The 20266-nt window shown below is 32.2% G+C and overlaps 2 protein-coding genes across 2 annotated transcripts; both read right to left on the reverse strand.

Moving 5' to 3' along the window:
* Positions 1–955: 955 nt before the first annotated feature.
* LOC119610237 (FH1/FH2 domain-containing protein 1-like) lies at positions 956–19007 on the reverse strand. The gene is given in 4 exon segments (XM_037965371.1): positions 956–1325; positions 1327–1391; positions 18739–18872; positions 18976–19007. Coding segments are annotated over 4 exon segments (510 nt in total). The 3' UTR covers positions 956–1046.
* A 335-nt stretch (positions 19008–19342) lies between these two features.
* On the reverse strand, positions 19343–19999 carry LOC119610238 (alpha carbonic anhydrase 8-like). Its single transcript, XM_037965372.1, has 2 exons — positions 19935–19999; positions 19343–19826 (listed from the first exon to the last, which is right to left on the reverse strand). The coding sequence occupies exons 1-2, from the start codon at positions 19935–19937 to the stop codon at positions 19434–19436; spliced, it is 396 nt and encodes a 131-aa protein (XP_037821300.1). The 5' UTR covers positions 19938–19999; the 3' UTR covers positions 19343–19433.
* Between the last annotated feature and the right edge of the window lie 267 nt (positions 20000–20266).

A 20266-nucleotide genomic window follows, 5' to 3' on the forward strand; every position in this document is an offset into this window, starting at 1 on the left:
ATAGACTAGACTATAGACTAGACTATAGACTAGACTATAGACTGACTATAGACTAGACTATAGACTAGACTATAGACTAGAATATAGACTAGACTATAGACTAGACTATAGACTAGACTATAGACTAGACTATAGACTAGACTATAGACTAGACTATAGACTAGACTATAGACTAGACTATAGACTAGACTATAGACTAGACTATAGACTAGACTATAGACTAGACTATAGACGAGACTATAGACTAAGACTATAGACTAGAATATAGACTAGACTATAGACTAGACTATAGACTAGACTATAGACTAGACTATAGACTAGACTAGACTAGACTATAGACTAGACTATAGACTAGAATATAGACTAGACTATAGACTAGACTATAGACTAGACTATAGACTAGACTATAGACTAGACTATAGACTAGACTATAGACTAGACTATAGACTAGACTATAGACTAGACTATAGACTAGACTATAGACTAGACTATAGACTAGACTATAGACTAGACTATAGACTAGACTATAGACTAGACTATAGACTAGACTATAGACTAGACTATAGACTAGACTATAGACTAGACTATAGACTAGACTATAGACTAGACTATAGACTAGACTATAGACTAGACTATAGACTAGACTATAGACTAGACTATAGACTAGACTATAACTAGACTATACTAGACTATAGACTAGACTATAGACTAGACTATAGACTAGACTATAGACTAGACTATAGACTAGACTATAGACTAGACTATAGACTAGACTATAGACTAGACTATAGACTAGACTATAGACTAGACTATAGACTAGACTATAGACTAGACTATAGACTTGACTATAGACTAGACTATAGACTTGACTATAGACTAAGAACTGAACTATAGTTTATCATAGATTGTCGTTTAAAATTCCCTCTTTTAATAAAAATTCATTTTGAACAATTTTTTTTTTCTATTTTAAAAATTTATTTCTAATACTTTTTCATTCAACAACATTTAAATTTTAACAACGAGACATGAAATTCTCTTTCTTGAACTTAAGCACGGTGCTTGTAGACAACGCGACGAACGGTCTTGTAACGGTAACCGTCTTCAGCGACAGATTCTACGTGAGATTCAGCAGCTGGAGGAATATAAGTGTTTTCAGGGACTACGGGAGCTGGGGCAGCTGGAGGAATGTAGGTGTTTTGGGGTTGTTCAACGGGAGCAGGTGGTGGTGGGGGAATGTAAGTGTTTTGGGGTTGTTCTACTGGAGCTGGTGGTGGTGGGGGAATGTAGGATTTTTGAGGAGCTGCAGGGGCAGGTTGAGGATAGTTTGTAACCCAATTCGGAGACATCAGCGTAGACGCAAGCTACCAAGCCAAAGCAATAAGAACGAATTTCTAAAAAACGAATTTTTAAATTAGTATTTATTTTTAATTAAAATTTAATTTATTTTTAATATGTACCATTTGAAGTTAAAGTTTTTTCTGGAGGAAAATGTGTTTATTGATTGAAATTTGTTTGGGTTTTGATACTTTATCGTTGAAATTAGTGAGTTTTATATAATTTGTTAGACTTAGTTTTCATTTATAACGCTTCAGTTGATAACTGAATAATGACCTCAAAACTTGTTTTTATTAATTGTGCCCCGATAGATCATTTATCTATTTTTTCAGCTACGGCTTCTTCAGCTTAATTTCCATAAAGTTTAAAAATTATTGAGGAGTTTGTGTTAGTATTGTTATTATTGCTGTTGCTTTTTATTGGCGGCCTTTTAATGATGCTGCTTTTAAAGAGACACTTTCAAATATATTTAAAACAACTTCCGTTTTTTTATTCTATTTTAGTTTATTTTCTTAACATGTTTCTTCTTTCGCTACGCTTGCCGTTTGTTTGGGTGTGAGATAATTAATTATTTTTTGGTCTCTATTGATTATTTCGTATTTGTTAAATAAATCTTCAGAGGCTTTACAGCAAGGTTGGCAACCGTTATCGCTAAGCTATCGTTACCGCTAAAATACCTTTCAGCACAACTACCGTTACCGCTAAAATACCGATACCGAAATAAGCCAAAATACCGATAACGCTAAAATATCAATACCGAAATAAGTTAAAATACCGATAACGCTAAAATACCAATACCGAAATAAGTCAAATACCGATAACGCTAAAATAGCAATACCGAAATAAGCCACAATAACCGATAACGCTAAAATACCAATACCGAAATAAGTCAAAATACCGATACCGCTACCTCATCACCGTTTCGAAACGGTAGCCAACCTTGCTTTACAGTGTTGAGGCCTAAGAGAACTACCGGTTTTATTTTAATAAAGTCATCGACAATAATTATACTATAGGCCAGACTATTGACTAGAATATTGAATGGAGTATCGACTGACCTACGGAGTAGACATGACTAGAGATTATATTATAGACTAGACTATAGACTAGACTGTAGACTAGACTATATAATAGATTATATACTGAACTATAGACTAGACTATAGAATAGTCAACAGACTAGACTATAGACTAGACTATAGAATAGACAATAGACTAGACTATAGACTAGACTATAGACTAGACTATAGACGAGACTATAGACTAGACTATAGACTAGACTATAGACTAGACTAGACTATAGACTGGACTAGACTACAGACTAGACTATAGACTAGACTATAGACTAGACTATAGACTAGACTATAGACTAGACTATAGACTGGACTAGACTATAGACTGGACTAGACTATAGACTGGACTATAGACTGGACTATAGACTAGACTATAGACTAGCTATAGACTAGACTATAGACTAGACTATAGACTAGACTATAGACTAGACTATAGACTAGACTATAGACTAGACTATAGACTAGACTATAGACTAGACTATAGACTAGACTATAGACTAGACTATAGACTAGACTATAGACTAGACTATAGACTAGACTATAGACTAGACTATAGACTAGACTATAGACTAGACTATAGACTAGACTATAGACTAGACTATAGACTAGACTATAGACTAGACTATAGACTAGACTATAGACTAGACTATAGACTAGACTATAGACTATATAGACTAGACTGTAGACTAGACTATAGACTAGACTATAAACTTGACTATAGACTAGACTATGGACTAGACTGTAGACTAGACTGTAGACTAGACTATAGACTGGACTATAGACTAGACTATAGACTGGACTATAGACTAGACTATAGACTAGGCTATATACTAGACTATAGACTAGACTATGGACTAGACTGTAGACTAGACTATAGACTAGACTATAGACTAGACTATAGACTAGACTATAGACTAGACTATAGACTAGACTATAGACAAGACTATAGACTAGACTATAGACTAGACTATAGACTAGACTATAGACTAGACTATAGACTAGAATATAGACTAGACTATAGACTAGACTATAGACTAGACTATAGACTAGACTATAGACTAGACTATAGACTAGACTATAGACTAGACTATAGACTAGACTATAGACTAGACTATACTAGACTATAGACTAGACTATAGACTAGACTATAGACTAGACTATAGACTAGACTATAGACTAGACTATAGACTAGACTATAGACTAGACTATAGACTAGACTATAGACTAGACTATAGACTAGACTATAGACTAGACTATAGACTAGACTATAGACTAGACTATAGACTAGACTATAGACTAGACTATAGACTAGACTATAGACTAGACAATAGACTAGACTATAGACTAGACTATAGACTAGACTATAGACTAGACTATAGACTAGACTATAGACTAGACTATAGACTAGACTATAGACTAGACTATAGACTAGACTATAGACTAGACTATAGACTAGACTATAGACTAGACTATAGACTAGACTATAGACTAGACTATAGACTAGACTATAGACTAGACTATAGACCAGACTATAGACTAGACTATAGACTAGACTATAGACTAGACTATAGACTAGACTATAGACTAGACTATAGACTAGACTATAGACTAGACTATAGACTAGACTATAGACTAGACTATAGACTAGACTATAGACTAGACTATAGACTAGACTATAGACTAGACTATAGACTAGACTATAGACTAGATTATAGACTAGACTATAGTTTAGACTATAGACTAGACTATAGACTAGACTATAGACTAGACTATAGACTAGACTATAGACTAGACTATAGACTAGACTATAGACTAGACTATAGACTAGACTATAGACTAGACTATAGACTAGACTATAGACTAGACTATAGACTAGACTATAGACTAGACTATAGACAAGACATAGACTAGACTATAGACTAGACTATAGACTAGACTATAGACTAGACTATAGACTAGAATATAGACTAGACTATAGACTAGACTATAGACTAGACTATAGACTAGACTATAGACTAGACTATAGACTAGACTATAGACTAGACTAAAGACTAGACTAAAGACTAGACTATAGACTAGACTATAGACTAGACTATAGACTAGACTAAAGACTAGACTATAGACTAGACTATAGACTAGACTATAGACTAGACTATAGACTAGACTATAGACTAGACTATAGACTAGACTATAGACTAGACTATAGACTAGACTATAGACTAGACTATAGACTAGACTATAGACTAGACTATAGACTAGACTATAGACTAGACTATAGACTAGACTATAGACTAGACTATAGACTAGACTATAGACTAGACTATAGACTAGACTATAGACTAGACTATAGACTAGACTATAGACTAGACTATAGACTAGAGTATAGACTAGACTATAGACTAGACTATAGACTAGACTATAGACTACTAGAGACTAGACTTACTATAGACTAGACTATAGACTAGACTATAGACTAGACTATAGACTAGACAATAGACTAGACTATAGACTAGACTATAGACTAGACTATAGACTAGACTATAGACTAGACTATAGACTAGACTATAGACTAGACTATAGACTAGACTATAGACTAGACTATAGACTAGACTATAGACTAGACTATAGACTAGACTATAAACTTGACTATAGACTAGACTATATACTAGACGTAGACTAGACTGTAGACTAGACTATAGACTGGACTATAGACCTAGACTATAGACTGGACTATAGACTAGACTATAGACTAGACTATAGACTAGAATACATATACAATACCATAGACTAGATTATAGACAAAACCATAGACTAGGACTATAGACTAAAAGACTATACCTAAACTATAGACTAGACTAGACTATAGTCTAGTCTAAAGTTAAGTGTATTGTCTAGTCTGTCTAAAATTTAGTATATAGTCTAGTCTATAGTGTAGTCTATAGTCTTGTCTTTAGTCTTGTCTATAGTTTAGTCTCTAGTCTTTAGTCTAGTCTTTAGTCTAGTCTTTAGTCTAGTCTTTAATCTATTCTTATTCCTTTTGCTTTCAACTTTTTAAAGCCAAAAGTATTTAACACCTTAAAAATTATTTCTTTGAATACTTCCAAATCTAAATATTGTTAATATCAATAGCTAATCCCCTAGCAAATCTATAGGAAAACCTCATCAAGGTTTTGTTTGGTAAATATTTAAATTTCTCTCCCAATCAACAGTAACGGTAGCAATTGATTAAATTTAAACAAAGACCCACCAAAAAGAAGTGGCAAAAAACAAAATTAAAAACTTTCCCTTTTAAATCTTAATTTTCTTGTTATCACTGGTGGTTGTTGCTGCTTTTGTTATTGCTACTGTTGTAGTTGTTGTTGTATTTGTATATTGTATCTATGATAGGAATTGTTTTCACCTGATTACTTTGTGAAAATGAAAAGGAAAAAACTTATTTACATTAAATCTATTTGGAAATAATTTTCATTTTCATCTTTGGCTGAGATTTAAAATGAAATTTTTATGTTTATTAAAAAGTTTTCATTTTACCAGGTTTGTTCCTTGTGCCTTTCTTTATTTATTTGTTTATTTGTGTTGTCTGTCTTGGCAACATTTTCAATGACTCGAATTTTTATAGCCCTGGATTTTCACTTGAAATTATACACGCAGGTAAACAAGCTGTTGGTATAATGTGGAATGGTGGCAAGAAGTATTTTTGGAAGATTTTCATATTTTAATTTCATTTCAAATGGAACCCTTGAGAATTATAAACAATAACAGCAATAACAACAACGAAAGTAGCAGTTAAAAATAAACAAAAGAAAATGAATTTGTTTAAAGGCAACAAACAAAATAATTTAGGATTAACTTATTTGCTGTTCCGCAGTAAACTATAAAACATCGAAATTAATGGTTGATTTTGCAAATAAATGTAAGTAAAAGATCTAAGAGATTAACTTATATAGTCTAGTCTATAGTCTAGTCTATCTCTATCTATAGTCTAGTCTATAGTCTAGTCTATAGTCTAGTCTATAGTCTAGTCTATAGTCTAGTCTATAGTCTAGTCTATAGTCTAGTCTATAGTCTAGTCTATAGTCTAGTCTATAGTCTAGTCTATAGTCTAGTCTATAGTCTAGTCTATAGTCTAGTCTATAGTCTAGTCTATAGTCTAGTCTATAGTCTAGTCTATAGTCTAGTCTATAGTCTAGTCTATTGTCTAGTCTATAGTCTAGTCTATAGTCTAGTCTATAGTCTAGTCTATAGTCTAGTCTATAGTCTAGTCTATAGTCTAGTCTATAGTCTAGTCTATAGTCTAGTCTATAGTCTAGTCTATAGTCTAGTCTATAGTCTAGTCTATAGTCTAGTCTATAGTCTAGTCTATAGTCTAGTCTATAGTCTAGTCTATAGTCTAGTCTATAGTCTAGTCTATAGTCTAGTCTATAGTCTAGTCTATAGTCTAGTCTATAGTCTAGTCTATAGTCTAGTCTATAGTCTAGTCTATAGTCTAGTCTATAGTCTAGTCTATAGTCTAGTCTATAGTCTAGTCTATAGTCTAGTCTATAGTCTAGTCTATAGTCTAGTCTATAGTGTAGTCTATAGTCTAGTCTATAGTCTAGTCTATAGTCTAGTCTATAGTCTAGTCTATAGTCTAGTCTATAGTGTAGTCTATAGTCTAGTCTATAGTCTAGTCTATAGTCTAGTCTATAGTCTAGTCTATAGTCTAGTCTATAGTCTAGTCTATATTAGTCTATAGTCTATCTATAGTCTAGTCTATAGTCTAGTCTATAGTCTAGTCTATAGTCTAGTCTATAGTCTAGTCTATAGTCTAGTCTATAGTCTAGTCTTAGTCTAGTCTATAGTCTAGTCTATAGTCTAGTCTATAGTCTAGTCTATAGTCTAGTCTATAGTCTAGTCTATAGTCTAGTCTATAGTCTAGTCTATAGTCTAGTCTATAGTCTAGTCTATAGTCTAGTCTATAGTCTAGTCTATAGTCTAGTCTATAGTCTAGTCTATAGTCTAGTCTATAGTCTAGTCTATAGTCTAGTCTATAGTCTAGTCTATAGTCTAGTCTAGTCTAGTCTATAGTCTAGTCTATAGTCTAGTCTATAGTCTAGTCTATAGTCTAGTCTATAGTCTAGTCTATAGTCTAGTCTATAGTCTAGTCTATAGTCTAGTCTATAGTCTAGTCTATAGTCTAGTCTATAGTAGTCTATCTAGTCTATAGTCTAGTCTATAGTCTAGTCTATAGTCTAGTCTATAGTCTAGTCTATAGTCTAGTCTATAGTCTAGTCTATAGTCTAGTCTATAGTCTAGTCTATAGTCTAGTCTATAGTCTAGTCTATAGTCTAGTCTATAGTCTAGTCTATAGTCTAGTCTATAGTCTAGTCTATAGTCTAGTCTATAGTCTAGTCTATAGTCTAGTCTATAGTCTAGTCTATAGGTCTAGTCTATAGTCTAGTCTATAGTCTAGTCTATAGTCTAGTCTATAGGTCTAGTCTATAGTCTAGTCTATAGTTAGTCTAGTTAGTCTATAGTCTAGTCTATAGTCTAGTCATAGTTAGTCTTAGTCTAGTCTATAGTCTAGTCTATAGTCTAGTTCTATAGTCTAGTCTATATGTCTAGTCTATAGTCTAGTCTATAGTCTAGTCTATAGTCTAGTCTATAGTTAGTCTATAGTCTAGTCTTAGTCTAGTCTATAGTCTAGTCTATAGTCTAGTCTATGTCTAGTCATAGTCTAGTCTATAGTCTAGTCTATGTCTAGTCTATAGTCTAGTCTATAGTCTAGTCTATAGTCTAGTCTATAGTCTAGTCTATAGTCTAGTCTATAGTCTAGTCTATAGTCTAGTTCTATAGTCTAGTCTATAGTCTAGTCTATAGTCTAGTCTATAGTCTAGTCTATAGTCTAGTCTATAGTCTAGTCTATAGTCTAGTCTATAGTCTAGTCTATAGTCTAGTCTATAGTCTAGTCTATAGTCTAGTCTATAGTCTAGTCTATATCTAGTCTATAGTCTAGTCTATAGTCTAGTCTATAGTCTAGTCTATAGTCTAGTCTATAGTCTAGTCTATAGTCTAGTCTATAGTCTAGTCTATAGTCTAGTCTATAGTCTAGTCTATAGTCTAGTCTATAGTCTAGTCATAGTCTAGTCTATAGTCTAGTCTATAGTCTAGTCTATAGTCTAGTCTATAGTCTAGTCTATAGTCTAGTCTATAGTCTAGTCTATAGTCTAGTCTATAGTCTGTCTATAGTCTAGTCTATAGTCTAGTCTATAGTCTAGTCTATAGTCTAGTCTATAGTCTAGTCTATAGTCTAGTCTATAGTCTAGTCATAGTCTAGTCTATAGTCTAGTCTATAGTCTAGTCTATAGTCTAGTCTTAGTCTAGTCTATAGTCTAGTCTATAGTCTAGTCTATAGTCTAGTCTATAGTCTAGTCTATAGTCTAGTCTATAGTCTAGTCTATAGTCTAGTCTATAGTCTAGTCTATAGTCTAGTCTATAGTCTAGTCTATAGTCTAGTCTATAGTCTAGTCTATAGTCTAGTCTATAGTCTAGTCTATAGTCTAGTCTATAGTCTAGTCTATAGTCTAGTCTATAGTCTAGTCTATAGTCTAGTCTAGTTTATAGTCTAGTCTAGTTTAGTCAAGTCTATAGTCAAGTCTATAGTCTAGGCTGTAGTCTAGTCTATAGTCAAGTCTGTAGTCTAGTCTAGTGTATAGTTCGGTCTATAGCCTATTTTGTTGAATAATCTGTAGTCTAGTCTATAGTTTAATCTTTAGTATAGCCTATAGTCCAATCTATTCTTTAGTATAATCTATAGTTTCTGAAAATTACGCTCTAACTAAAATGTATTTATAATGCATTTAATAAAATATTTTGTTAACACGCTCTTCTCTTTTTGTTGTTTTAAAGTCATTGTCTACATTTTTATATCCCAGAACTCTAGTCCACCATATTACTATTTACTACCCGCACTATGTTGTAGTTACTGCCACAAATCCAATTACATTCAAAAATAATAAACTCCAACCACTGCGTCTCCCCTCCACCTTTTACCAGTTTGATATTATTTCGTTTCTATTTCGTTTGTTTTTTTTTTTCTATCAACTGTTGATAGACTCCCTAAGGAATTGTATTCTTCTCAGTACTAACCACTGAAATGGTATTGTAGTATGTATTATCTTTATATGTTGTTGTAGTTAGTTCGCCTAGTGATGTCCTTTTTCGGTTTGTTTGTTTTCTTAAAGCAGTTTTTTCTTTATATTTGCTTTTAAGGTTTTTTTTTTTGTTTTGTGGAAAGAAAAATATTCATTTTCTTTCAGCATACCAACTCATTATTTTCTATTTTCTTGAAAAGTGCAAACGAAAAAACCATGAAATAGAAAAAGAAAACAAAAATTATGATTGTAAATTGTTTAGTTAAGGAAAGGGCGAGGGTGAAGTAAGAGGTGGAGAAGGAATAAGTTTGGTAATGGTTAATAGAAAACTTCTTGTTAAATAAAATGTTAAATAGAGACTTTAGTTTAGCCTTATTTCTATTATGTTACTCGACTAAAATCTATTCTAAATTTTCGTACGAATTTTGAATCGAAATCTGAAATCGTATTTCTTTTAATATCTGGAATTAATCTAATTTGATCATTCAGTATGCTCAGCCTTAAATGTAACTTTTATTTCGGTAATTATGTTTTACTCATTAATAACTCTACCAACTTTATACTTATACTTGCTATAGGGCACATCCTTTAAAAATACTAGTTGTCGGTTATAGATGTACATGTCATCAGCATAAAGTATATGAAAACATTGCTATACGATGTTTACGCGTTCCGTATTTTTTGCTCTGTTTCAGTTCTTAATGTCGATTTTTTTTTTTTCTGTCGAAGAGGTCACAATTTCTTATTGAATATTACGTCTGTCTGTTTGCCTTTCTTGGTTCTATATACTTTTAGTATTGGATCGTTGTTTGTTTGACAGGCGACAATGCATATCGCATGTACAAGTTAAGTGCATAAAATGAATTTACAATAAATGCTATGTTTACTTAGCAGAGATGCCAGATTGATGAAATTGAAAAAAAAAAATTAGATATTTTTATACAATAGTTTTATACTAAGTTATTTTACTTAGACTAGACCCTAAACTGGACTATGGACTAGACAGTGGAATATACGATAGACTAGACTATATATTAGACTATAGACTAGACTATAGATTATACTATAGACTAGACTATACAATAGACTAGACTATAAACTACACTATAGACTAGACTATAATCTAGACTAAAGACTAGACTATAGAGTTGACTATAGTCTAGATTATAGACTAAACTAAATTATAGACTATATATTATACTATAGACTACAGATTACAATATAGACTAGACTATAGAATAGACTATAGAATAGACTATAGACTAGACTATAGACTAGACTATACTAGACTATAGGCTATACTATAAAGTTGACTATAAACTATTCTATAAACCAGGCAATGGACTAGATAATACACTAGACTATAGACTAGACTAAAGTCTAGACTATAAACTAGACTACAGAATAGACTATAGACTAGACTATAGACTGGACTATAGGCAAGACTATAGACTAGACTATAGACTAGACTATAGACTAGATTATAGACTAGACTATAGACTAGACTATAGACTAGACTAGACTATAGACTAGACTATAGGCTAGACTATAGACTCTATAGTCTAGTCTATAGTCTGGTCTATACTCTAGTCTAGTCTATAGTCTAGTCTATAGTCTAGTCTATAATCTAGTAAACTAAATTATAGACTATATATTATACTATAGACTAGACTACAGATTACACTATAGACTAGACTATAGAATAGACTATAGACTAGACTATAGACTAGACTATAGACTAGACTATAGACTAGACTATATATTAGACTATAGACTAGACTATATACTAGACTATAGACTATACTATAAAGTAGACTATAAACTCTTCTATAAACTAGGCAATGGACTAGGTAATACACTAGACTATAGACTAGACTATAGACTAGACTATAGACTAGACTATAGACTAGACTATAGACTAGATTATAGACTAGACTATAGACTAGACTATAGACTAGACTGTAGACTATAGTCTAGTCTAGTCTATAGTCTAGTCTATAGTCTAGTCTATAATCTAGTCTATAGTCTAGTCTATAATCTAGTCTATAGTGTAATCTGTAGTCTAGTCTATAGTATAATATATAGTCTATAATTTAGTTTAGTCTATAATCTAGACTATAGTCAACTCTATAGTCTAGTCTTTAGCCTAGACTATAGAATAGACTATAGAATAGACTATAAACTCCACTATAGACCAAACTATAGATTAGATTATAAACTAGACTATAGAATAGACTATAGACTAAACTACAGACTCTACTCTAGATTAGACTATAGATGAGGACATATAGACTAGACTATAGACTAGACTATATACAATAGACTAGACTATAGGCTAGACTATAGACTAGACTATAGACTAGACTATAGACTAGACTATAGACTAGACTGTAGACTAGACTATAGACTAGACTATAGACTAGACTATACACTAGACTATAGACTAGACTATACACTAGACTATAGACTAAACTATTGACTAGACTATAGACTAGACTATAGACTAGACTATAGACTAGACTATAGACTAGACTATAGACTAGACTATAGACTAGACTATAGACTAGACTATAGACTAGACTATAGACTAGACTATAGACTAGACTATAGACTAGACTATAGACTAGACTATAGACTAGACTGTAGACTATACTATAGACTAGACTATAGACTAGACTATAGACTAGACTATAGACTAAACTATAGACTAGACTATACACTAGACTATAGACTAAACTATTGACTAGACTATAGACTAGACTATAGACTAGACTATAGACTAGACTATAGACTAAACTATTGACTAGACTATAGGCTAGACTATATACTACACTATATACTAGACAATAGACTAGACTATAGACTAGATTATAGACTAGACTATAGACTAGACTATACTTAAGGCTAGACTATAGACTAAACTATAGACTGGACTATAGACTTGATTGTTGAGTAGATTTAGAAGATTTACAGGACTTTTCAGATTTGTTTGAAAAATCTGGCAACCTTCAACTTATTTATAATCATTGATAAACAAAATAAAAACCATTTAATATGTAATGTAAACAAAAGTCATTCTTGTTAAAATTATGAGATGGAATGAAAGAAGCAATAATATGAAAACAAAACAAAAACAGATGAAAACGAACGAAAAAAAATAGGAAGAATAAAAACAACTCTACAACTACTACTAGCACAATCTGCCAAACAGCAATAAGAAATGAATTTCAGACAGAGTATGGTAGTAAATTAAGCATCCCACATACAGTTGAAATAGAGAAGTATGTGCAGGAAATGGTAAATGGCTAAATGGCTACTTGTCCCGCGCGGTTGACACAACATAAACAGTAAATTTCACTTAATGTTCAAAAAAAAGTAGAAGAAATGCGACGGACAAAAACAATATTAAGGAATTGAAGTAGAAGAATAAATAAATAAGAAATTTAAATGATTTTCTAAAGGAAATCAAAAGCAGAGACCTTTAAGGCTGAAGGAAGTGTTTATTTTCAAAATTATTCGCTCTCTATAGAAAATTGTCTACAATTTCTATAGCAAATTGTTTACATTCATTATATTGTGCATTCTATGTCCTTTACAGTTTAGCTTTCATATGCTATAGTTTTCTTAAAATATTTTCTTACTATTGCTCTTCAATAAACTAAAGAATGTGAATTTAAGTTTTCTTCAGTCACATTTATCACAAAATTTATTGTGCGGAATAAGCATTGATGAAGTGGAAATATGCAGACAAACATACTACCAAAATGAGGTGTCTAGCATCGTTAGTCGTTGGAAAACATGTAATAGCACCTAAACTTTAAATTTTGTTTTTTTTTTTTAATTTTTATTTGAAAAGAGTTCTTTATCTGTATATGTGTACTATTTGTACCAGCTCTTCTTCAAATTGGTTTTTCTTTAACTCTATTTAAATTATCTATTTTTTTCGAAAAAAAAATATAGTTCAATTTTAATTACCTGTCATTTTCTATTTATTGAAAAATAAAAACATTAAATGTCAGTTTTGGTAACTGCTAAAATGACCACAACAACTAAGCTTTAGAAATTACAATTTTATAATTAACTTACTGTTATTAAATACAGGCAATTTAGAATATTTGACAGGCAGGAAGGTCGTAAAGGATTTTGCGGTCAAAATATTTTAATTTGTTTTATTTGTTAAGTTTTTTTAGATAAATAATTTCAGTTATCTGCAGCCAATACTATCGACTATAGTTAAGGCAATAAATTAGGCTATAGTCAAGGCGATAAACTGAACTGGACAATAAACTAGACCAAAGACTACACCATAGACTAGACTCTATACTAAACTAAAGGCTGAAATATCGTCTAAACTATAGACTACATAATAGACTATATCATAAACTAGACAATAGACGTCTGGTACAGAGCAGACTGTGAACTAGAATATAGGCTAGACAATATTAAAAACTAGGCAATAGACAAGACTATCGACTGGTATATAGACTATAATATAAACCATAGATTAGACTATTGACTATACTATAGACTAAACTATGTACAAGACTATAGACTAGAGTATAGACAAGATTATAGACTAGAATATATACTAGACTACACTATAGACTAAACTGTAGACTACACTTTAGACTAGACTATAGACTAGACTATAGACTAGACTATAGACTAGACTATAGACTAGACTATAGACTAGACTATAGACTAGACTATAGACTAGACTATAGATTAGACTATAGACTAGACTATAGACTAGACTATAGACTAGACTATAGACTAGACTATAGACTAGACTATAGACAGACTAGACTAGACTATAGACTAGACATAGACTAGACTATAGACTAGACTATAGACTAGACTATAGACTAGACTATAGACTAGACTATAGACTAGACTATAGACTAGACTATAGACTAGACTATAGACTCGACTATAGACTCGCTATAGACTAGACTATAGACAGACTATAGACTAGACTATAGACTAGACTATAGAACTAGACTATAGACTAGACTATAGACTAGACTATAGACTAGACTATAGACTAGACTATAGACTAGACTATAGACTAGACTATAGACTAGACTATAGACTAGACTATAGACTAGACTATAGACTAGACTATAGACTAGACTATAGACTAGACTATAGACTAGACTATAGACTAGACTATAGACTAGACTATAGACTAGACTATAGACTAGACTATAGACTAGACTATAGACTAGACTATAGACTAGACTATAGAGTAGACTATAGACTAGACTATAGAATAGACTATAAACTATACTATAGACTAGACTATAGACTAGACTATAGACTAGAATATAGACTAGACTATAGACTAGACTATAGACTAGACTAGACTATAGACTAGACTATAGACTAGACTATAGACTAGACTATAGACTAGACTATAGACTAGACTAGACTAGACTAGACTAGACTAGACTATAGACTAGACTATAGACTAGACTAGACTATAGACTAGACTATAGACTAGACTCTAGACTAGACTATAGACTAGACTATAGACTAGACTATAGACTAGACTATAGACTAGACTATAGACTAGACTATAGACTAGACTATAGACTAGACTATAGACTAGACTATAGACTTGACTATAGACTAGACTATAGACTAGACTATAGACTAGACTATAGACTAGACTATAGACTAGACTATAGACTAGACTATAGACTAGACTATAGACTAGACTATAGACTAGACTATAGACTAGACTATAGACTAGACTATAGACTAGACTATAGACTAGACTATAGACTAGACTATAGACTAGACTACAGACTAGACTATAGACTAGACTACAAACTAGACTTCAGTCTAGACTATAGACTAGACTATAGACTAGACTCAGACTAGACTCAGACTAGAATTTAGACAAGAGTATATACTAGACTATTTACTGTTTTATAGACCAAACTACAGACTAGAATTTGGACTAGACTGTATACTAGACTATAGACTACACTATGGACTAGACTATATTCTGCACAATGAACTATTTTATATACAAAGGACTCAACTCTGTATTTAAAAATCCGCATAATACTTTCCCCTACCGTACTTCTTCCATATATCCAAAAACTCGTTCGTTTACACTTTCAATCTCAATAATTGCTATAGAATAAGTATAAAAATTCGCTAGCTGCTTTATTACACGCTGAAAATTATTAACAACGTGAAAAATTGTTGCGAACATTATACAATTTATAGTGGTAGTTATTGTAGCAACATAACGATACCAGAAGCAACAATGACATCAAACTGCATCAACATGGATATGAGAAAGTACGGTACGGTACGAGTTACAATATTAAATTACCTTTATACAACAATAAATTGACCTGGCCTTCATGGTAGTGTGTAAATAAATGACTTCATTGTCGTTTGCCGTAGGAAATTTCAGCTCGTATAGAATGTATGGACTATAAAAGCACAACAACTACATATGTGTATGAAAATATTAGACCGGCTCGGGAATGTATTATGTGTAAAAATTTGCTCTTATTTGAGAACCTCATTTATTTAACAAACATGTTTTCTTCGTTTGATTACATTCTATAGGAGATGCAACCAATTTGAATTTCCTTGGTCCTTACTAATGTTTATGTATATGTGTCAGTGTCCATATGTGTATATGCATGTGACATAATTGCAATTTTTATAAGTGTGAATTTCATGTCCTCGTATATGCTATGTGTTTTTCTCTTTTCTCTGTCTTTTTTCTTTCATCTGAACTTTTTCATATTTAACATTATGTTATTCCTGCCCATGCAAGTTTGAGCATGTTGTTTGCCTGTATAAATATCAAGATATAATTATCACGATATTGTCAATTTGTAGTCAATATGCCATAAATGTTAAAAAAATAAAAAAGGTAAAAAAAAGAAATTGAACATTATCAGATTATTTTTTATCAAGAGGTGGAGTATTACAAAAATATGTAAATTATATTCTGATTTCATCTGGTGGCTGCATGTAAATTATGAGTAGTTGTATAGTAAATTAAAATTATTGTTTGACAAAAAAATACATATTTTTTATAGTGGGAGTTCATAAGGTGTAGGCGCTTTTACCTATGTATGTATGTGAACCGGCATTTTGGAGTACCTTTCTAGTTTCTTAGCTATAACCCAGCTTTGTTACACATCTTTAGAGGAATCTGAATATGAAATTATGGATTTGAGATTATGGATTTAAAACACGAATGTATCTGCACTTACATACAGTTAAAAGAAGATCAATGAGGAGTGATCGTCGATTAGTTTGTTCCTATAATCTCTATTGAACTAGAACTGAACTAGAACTGACTAGAACTGAACTAGAACTGAACTAGAACTGAACTAGAACTGAACTAGAACTGAACTAGAACTGAACTAGAACTGAACTAGAACTGAACTAGAACTGAACTAGAACTGAACTAGAACTGAACTAGAACTGAACTAGAACTGAACTAGAACTGAACTAGAACTGAACTAGAACTGAACTAGAACTGAACTAGAACTGAACTAGAACTGAACTAGAACTGAACTAGAACTGAACTAGAACTGAACTAGAACTGAACTAGAACTGAACTAGAACTGAACTAGAACTGAACTAGAACTGAACTAGAACTGAACTAGAACTGAACTAGAACTGAACTAGAACTGAACTAGAACTGAACTAGAACTGAACTAGAACTGAACTAGAACTGAACTAGAACTGAACTAGAACTGAACTAGAACTGAACTAGAACTGAACTAGAACTGAACTAGAACTGAACTAGAACTGAACTAGAACTGAACTAGAACTGAACTAGAACTGAACTAGAACTGAACTAGAACTGAACTAGAACTGAACTAGAACTGAACTAGAACTGAACTAGAACTGAACTAGAACTGAACTAGAACTGAACTAGAACTGAACTAGAACTGAACTAGAACTGAACTAGAACTGAACTAGAACTGAACTAGAACTGAACTAGAACTGAACTAGAACTGAACTAGAACTGAACTAGAACTGAACTAGAACTGAACTAGAACTGAACTAGAACTGAACTAGAACTGAACTAGAACTGAACTAGAACTGAACTAGAACTGAACTAGAACTGAACTAGAACTGAACTAGAACTGAACTAGAACTGAACTAGAACTGAACTAGAACTGAACTAGAACTGAACTAGAACTGAACTAGAACTGAACTAGAACTGAACTAGAACTGAACTAGAACTGAACTAGAACTGAACTAGAACTGAACTAGAACTGAACTAGAACTGAACTAGAACTGAACTAGAACTGAACTAGAACTGAACTAGAACTGAACTAGAACTGAACTAGAACTGGCTGAACTAGAACTGAACTAGAACTGAACTAGAACTGAACTAGAACTGAACTAGAACTGAACTAGAACTGAACTAGAACTGAACTAGAACTGAACTAGAACTGAACTAGAACTGAACTAGAACTGAACTAGAACTGAACTAGAACTGAACTAGAACTGACTAGAACTGAACTAGAACTGAACTAGAACTGAACTAGAACTGAACTAGAACTGAACTAGAACTGAACTAGAACTGAACTAGAACTGAACTAGAACTGAACTAGAACTGAACTAGAACTGACTAGAATGAACTAGAACTGAACTAGAACTGAACTAGAACTGAACTAGAACTGAACTAGAACTGAACTAGAACTGAACTAGAACTGAACTAGAACTGAACTAGAACTGAACTAGAACTGAACTACTAGACGAACTAGAACTGAACTAGAACTGAACTAGAACTGAACTACTGACTAGACTGAACTAGAACTGACTGAACTAGAACTGACTACCTAGAACTGAACTAGAACTGAACAAGAACTGAACTGGAAACTGAACTAGAACTGAACTAGAACTGAACTAGAACTGACAAGAACTGAACTAGAACTGAACTAGAACTGAACTGGAACTGAACTAGAACTGAACTACAACTGAACTTGTAAATATATATCCAAATTTAAGTGTTGTTAAGATTTTGCCATAAAAAAACTTAAATTTATATAGAGTTTTCAACATAAATCCTTCTCAAGGACTTTTTACTTTTTAAATACAACGATTTGGAAACTTAGTATGTGTGTTTGTTGTATATAAACTATAAAAAAAACATTTTGAATTGTCGTTATACTACAATTGTAAATGTATTGTGAAATTTACGTATTTCTGTATATTTATTTGTATGCGTATAACCGTAATTTTGACGCCATAGGATATGACGCCATTTAATAGTTATACTAGTCTGTCCAATGTTGTCATTTGTGCTGCTTAAATTTGTTGCCGCTACGTCGTTTCTGTTACCGTTATGCATCAATTTATTGAACGTAAAAGTTGGTTGTTAAATGTTTGAATGTGTACTAAATATTTAACGGGTTGTTTTCGGTTGGTAACTGTTACAGTTGTTTGCCATTTTCCATTTCTACTGACATTTTTCTGTGTTTGTCAATGGGTTTTTTTGATGTAGGTTCTTTCTGCACCTTTCTCTTTTTTTTTTGCATATAACTGTTAATTACTAAATTGATTTCGAAAGGTTCTTTTTTCGTTTTGCTTGTGTTGGCAAAATGGCGCCAATAAGGCGAACAAAATCGGAGATTTAGTAGTTTGTTTATGTTGCGTAAAGTGCGAAAATGTTTAAAGCGTAAAGCAATTAAAATGTTGGCTGGAAATGAGGGGGTCATCCAAGAAGCTAAGAGGGAGAATTATAAATTTAAGGTTTCGAAGTGCCCCTAATAAGTAAAACTGAATTTAAAAGTTTTTTTTTATATTTTTTTATATTTTAACATTAAAAAGAAAAAAATTTCTATAACAATTTGAGCTAAAAAATTACTAATAAAATATTTAGTTATTTTTGGCGTTTAAGCACGGTGTCTGTAGACAACACGGCGGACAGTCTTGTAACGGTAACCATCTTCAGGGGTTTGTTCGATTTCCTCAACTGGAGCAAGGGGTTGTTCAGGGGCAACAGGTGCAGGGGGAATGTAAGAGTTAACGGGCTCTTCTACATGAGGGGCAACTGGTGCTGGTGGCACATAGGTGTTGACGGGAGCAGGAGCGGGTTGAGGTTGTGGTGGTGGTACATAAGTGTTAACTGGGGCTGGTGCGGGAGCAGGTGCTGCGGGTGGGATGTATGATTTTTCGGGTTCAACGGGAGCTGGAGCAGGGGCAGAAGGTTGTTGATAGTCATAACCCAATTCGGAGACATCAGCGTAGGCGCAGGCAACAAAAGCCAAAGCAACAATGAGGAATTTCTATAAATATACCAGAAAATTATATTAATATTTAGCTTTCCTTTAACAAATCCTCAGTATAAATATTTTTTTAATAAAGTTTATTTGATTACTGTGAACAAAATTTACCATTTTGAAGTGGTTAGTGTTTTTAGACGAGTTGTACTTGCTTAAAGACAATTAGGCGACTGTGTCTTCTGTAGTTTGGTCTTCAGGTATTTATAGTAAATAATCAAATTTACGATCATTGATTGTTTATCGATTCCATAAGATAAAGATGCTGCCATTGTTTTTATTTTTGTTTGTGTTTATTTTCAATTTGTATTTTTTGTTTGTATTTTTTAATTTGTTAATAAAAATGTTTTTAAAAAAATCAAAACATTTTACATGTTTTTGTATAAAATAGCTTTAGGTTATTTTGTTTTTTATAAATTTACATAATTTTTTTATTAATTTTTAAA

Source organism: Lucilia sericata, unplaced genomic scaffold (genome assembly GCF_015586225.1).
Source record: "Lucilia sericata isolate MDLA Ls3-8-SP2 unplaced genomic scaffold, ASM1558622v1 Contig001143F_arrow, whole genome shotgun sequence".
NCBI lineage: Eukaryota > Metazoa > Arthropoda > Insecta > Diptera > Calliphoridae > Lucilia > Lucilia sericata.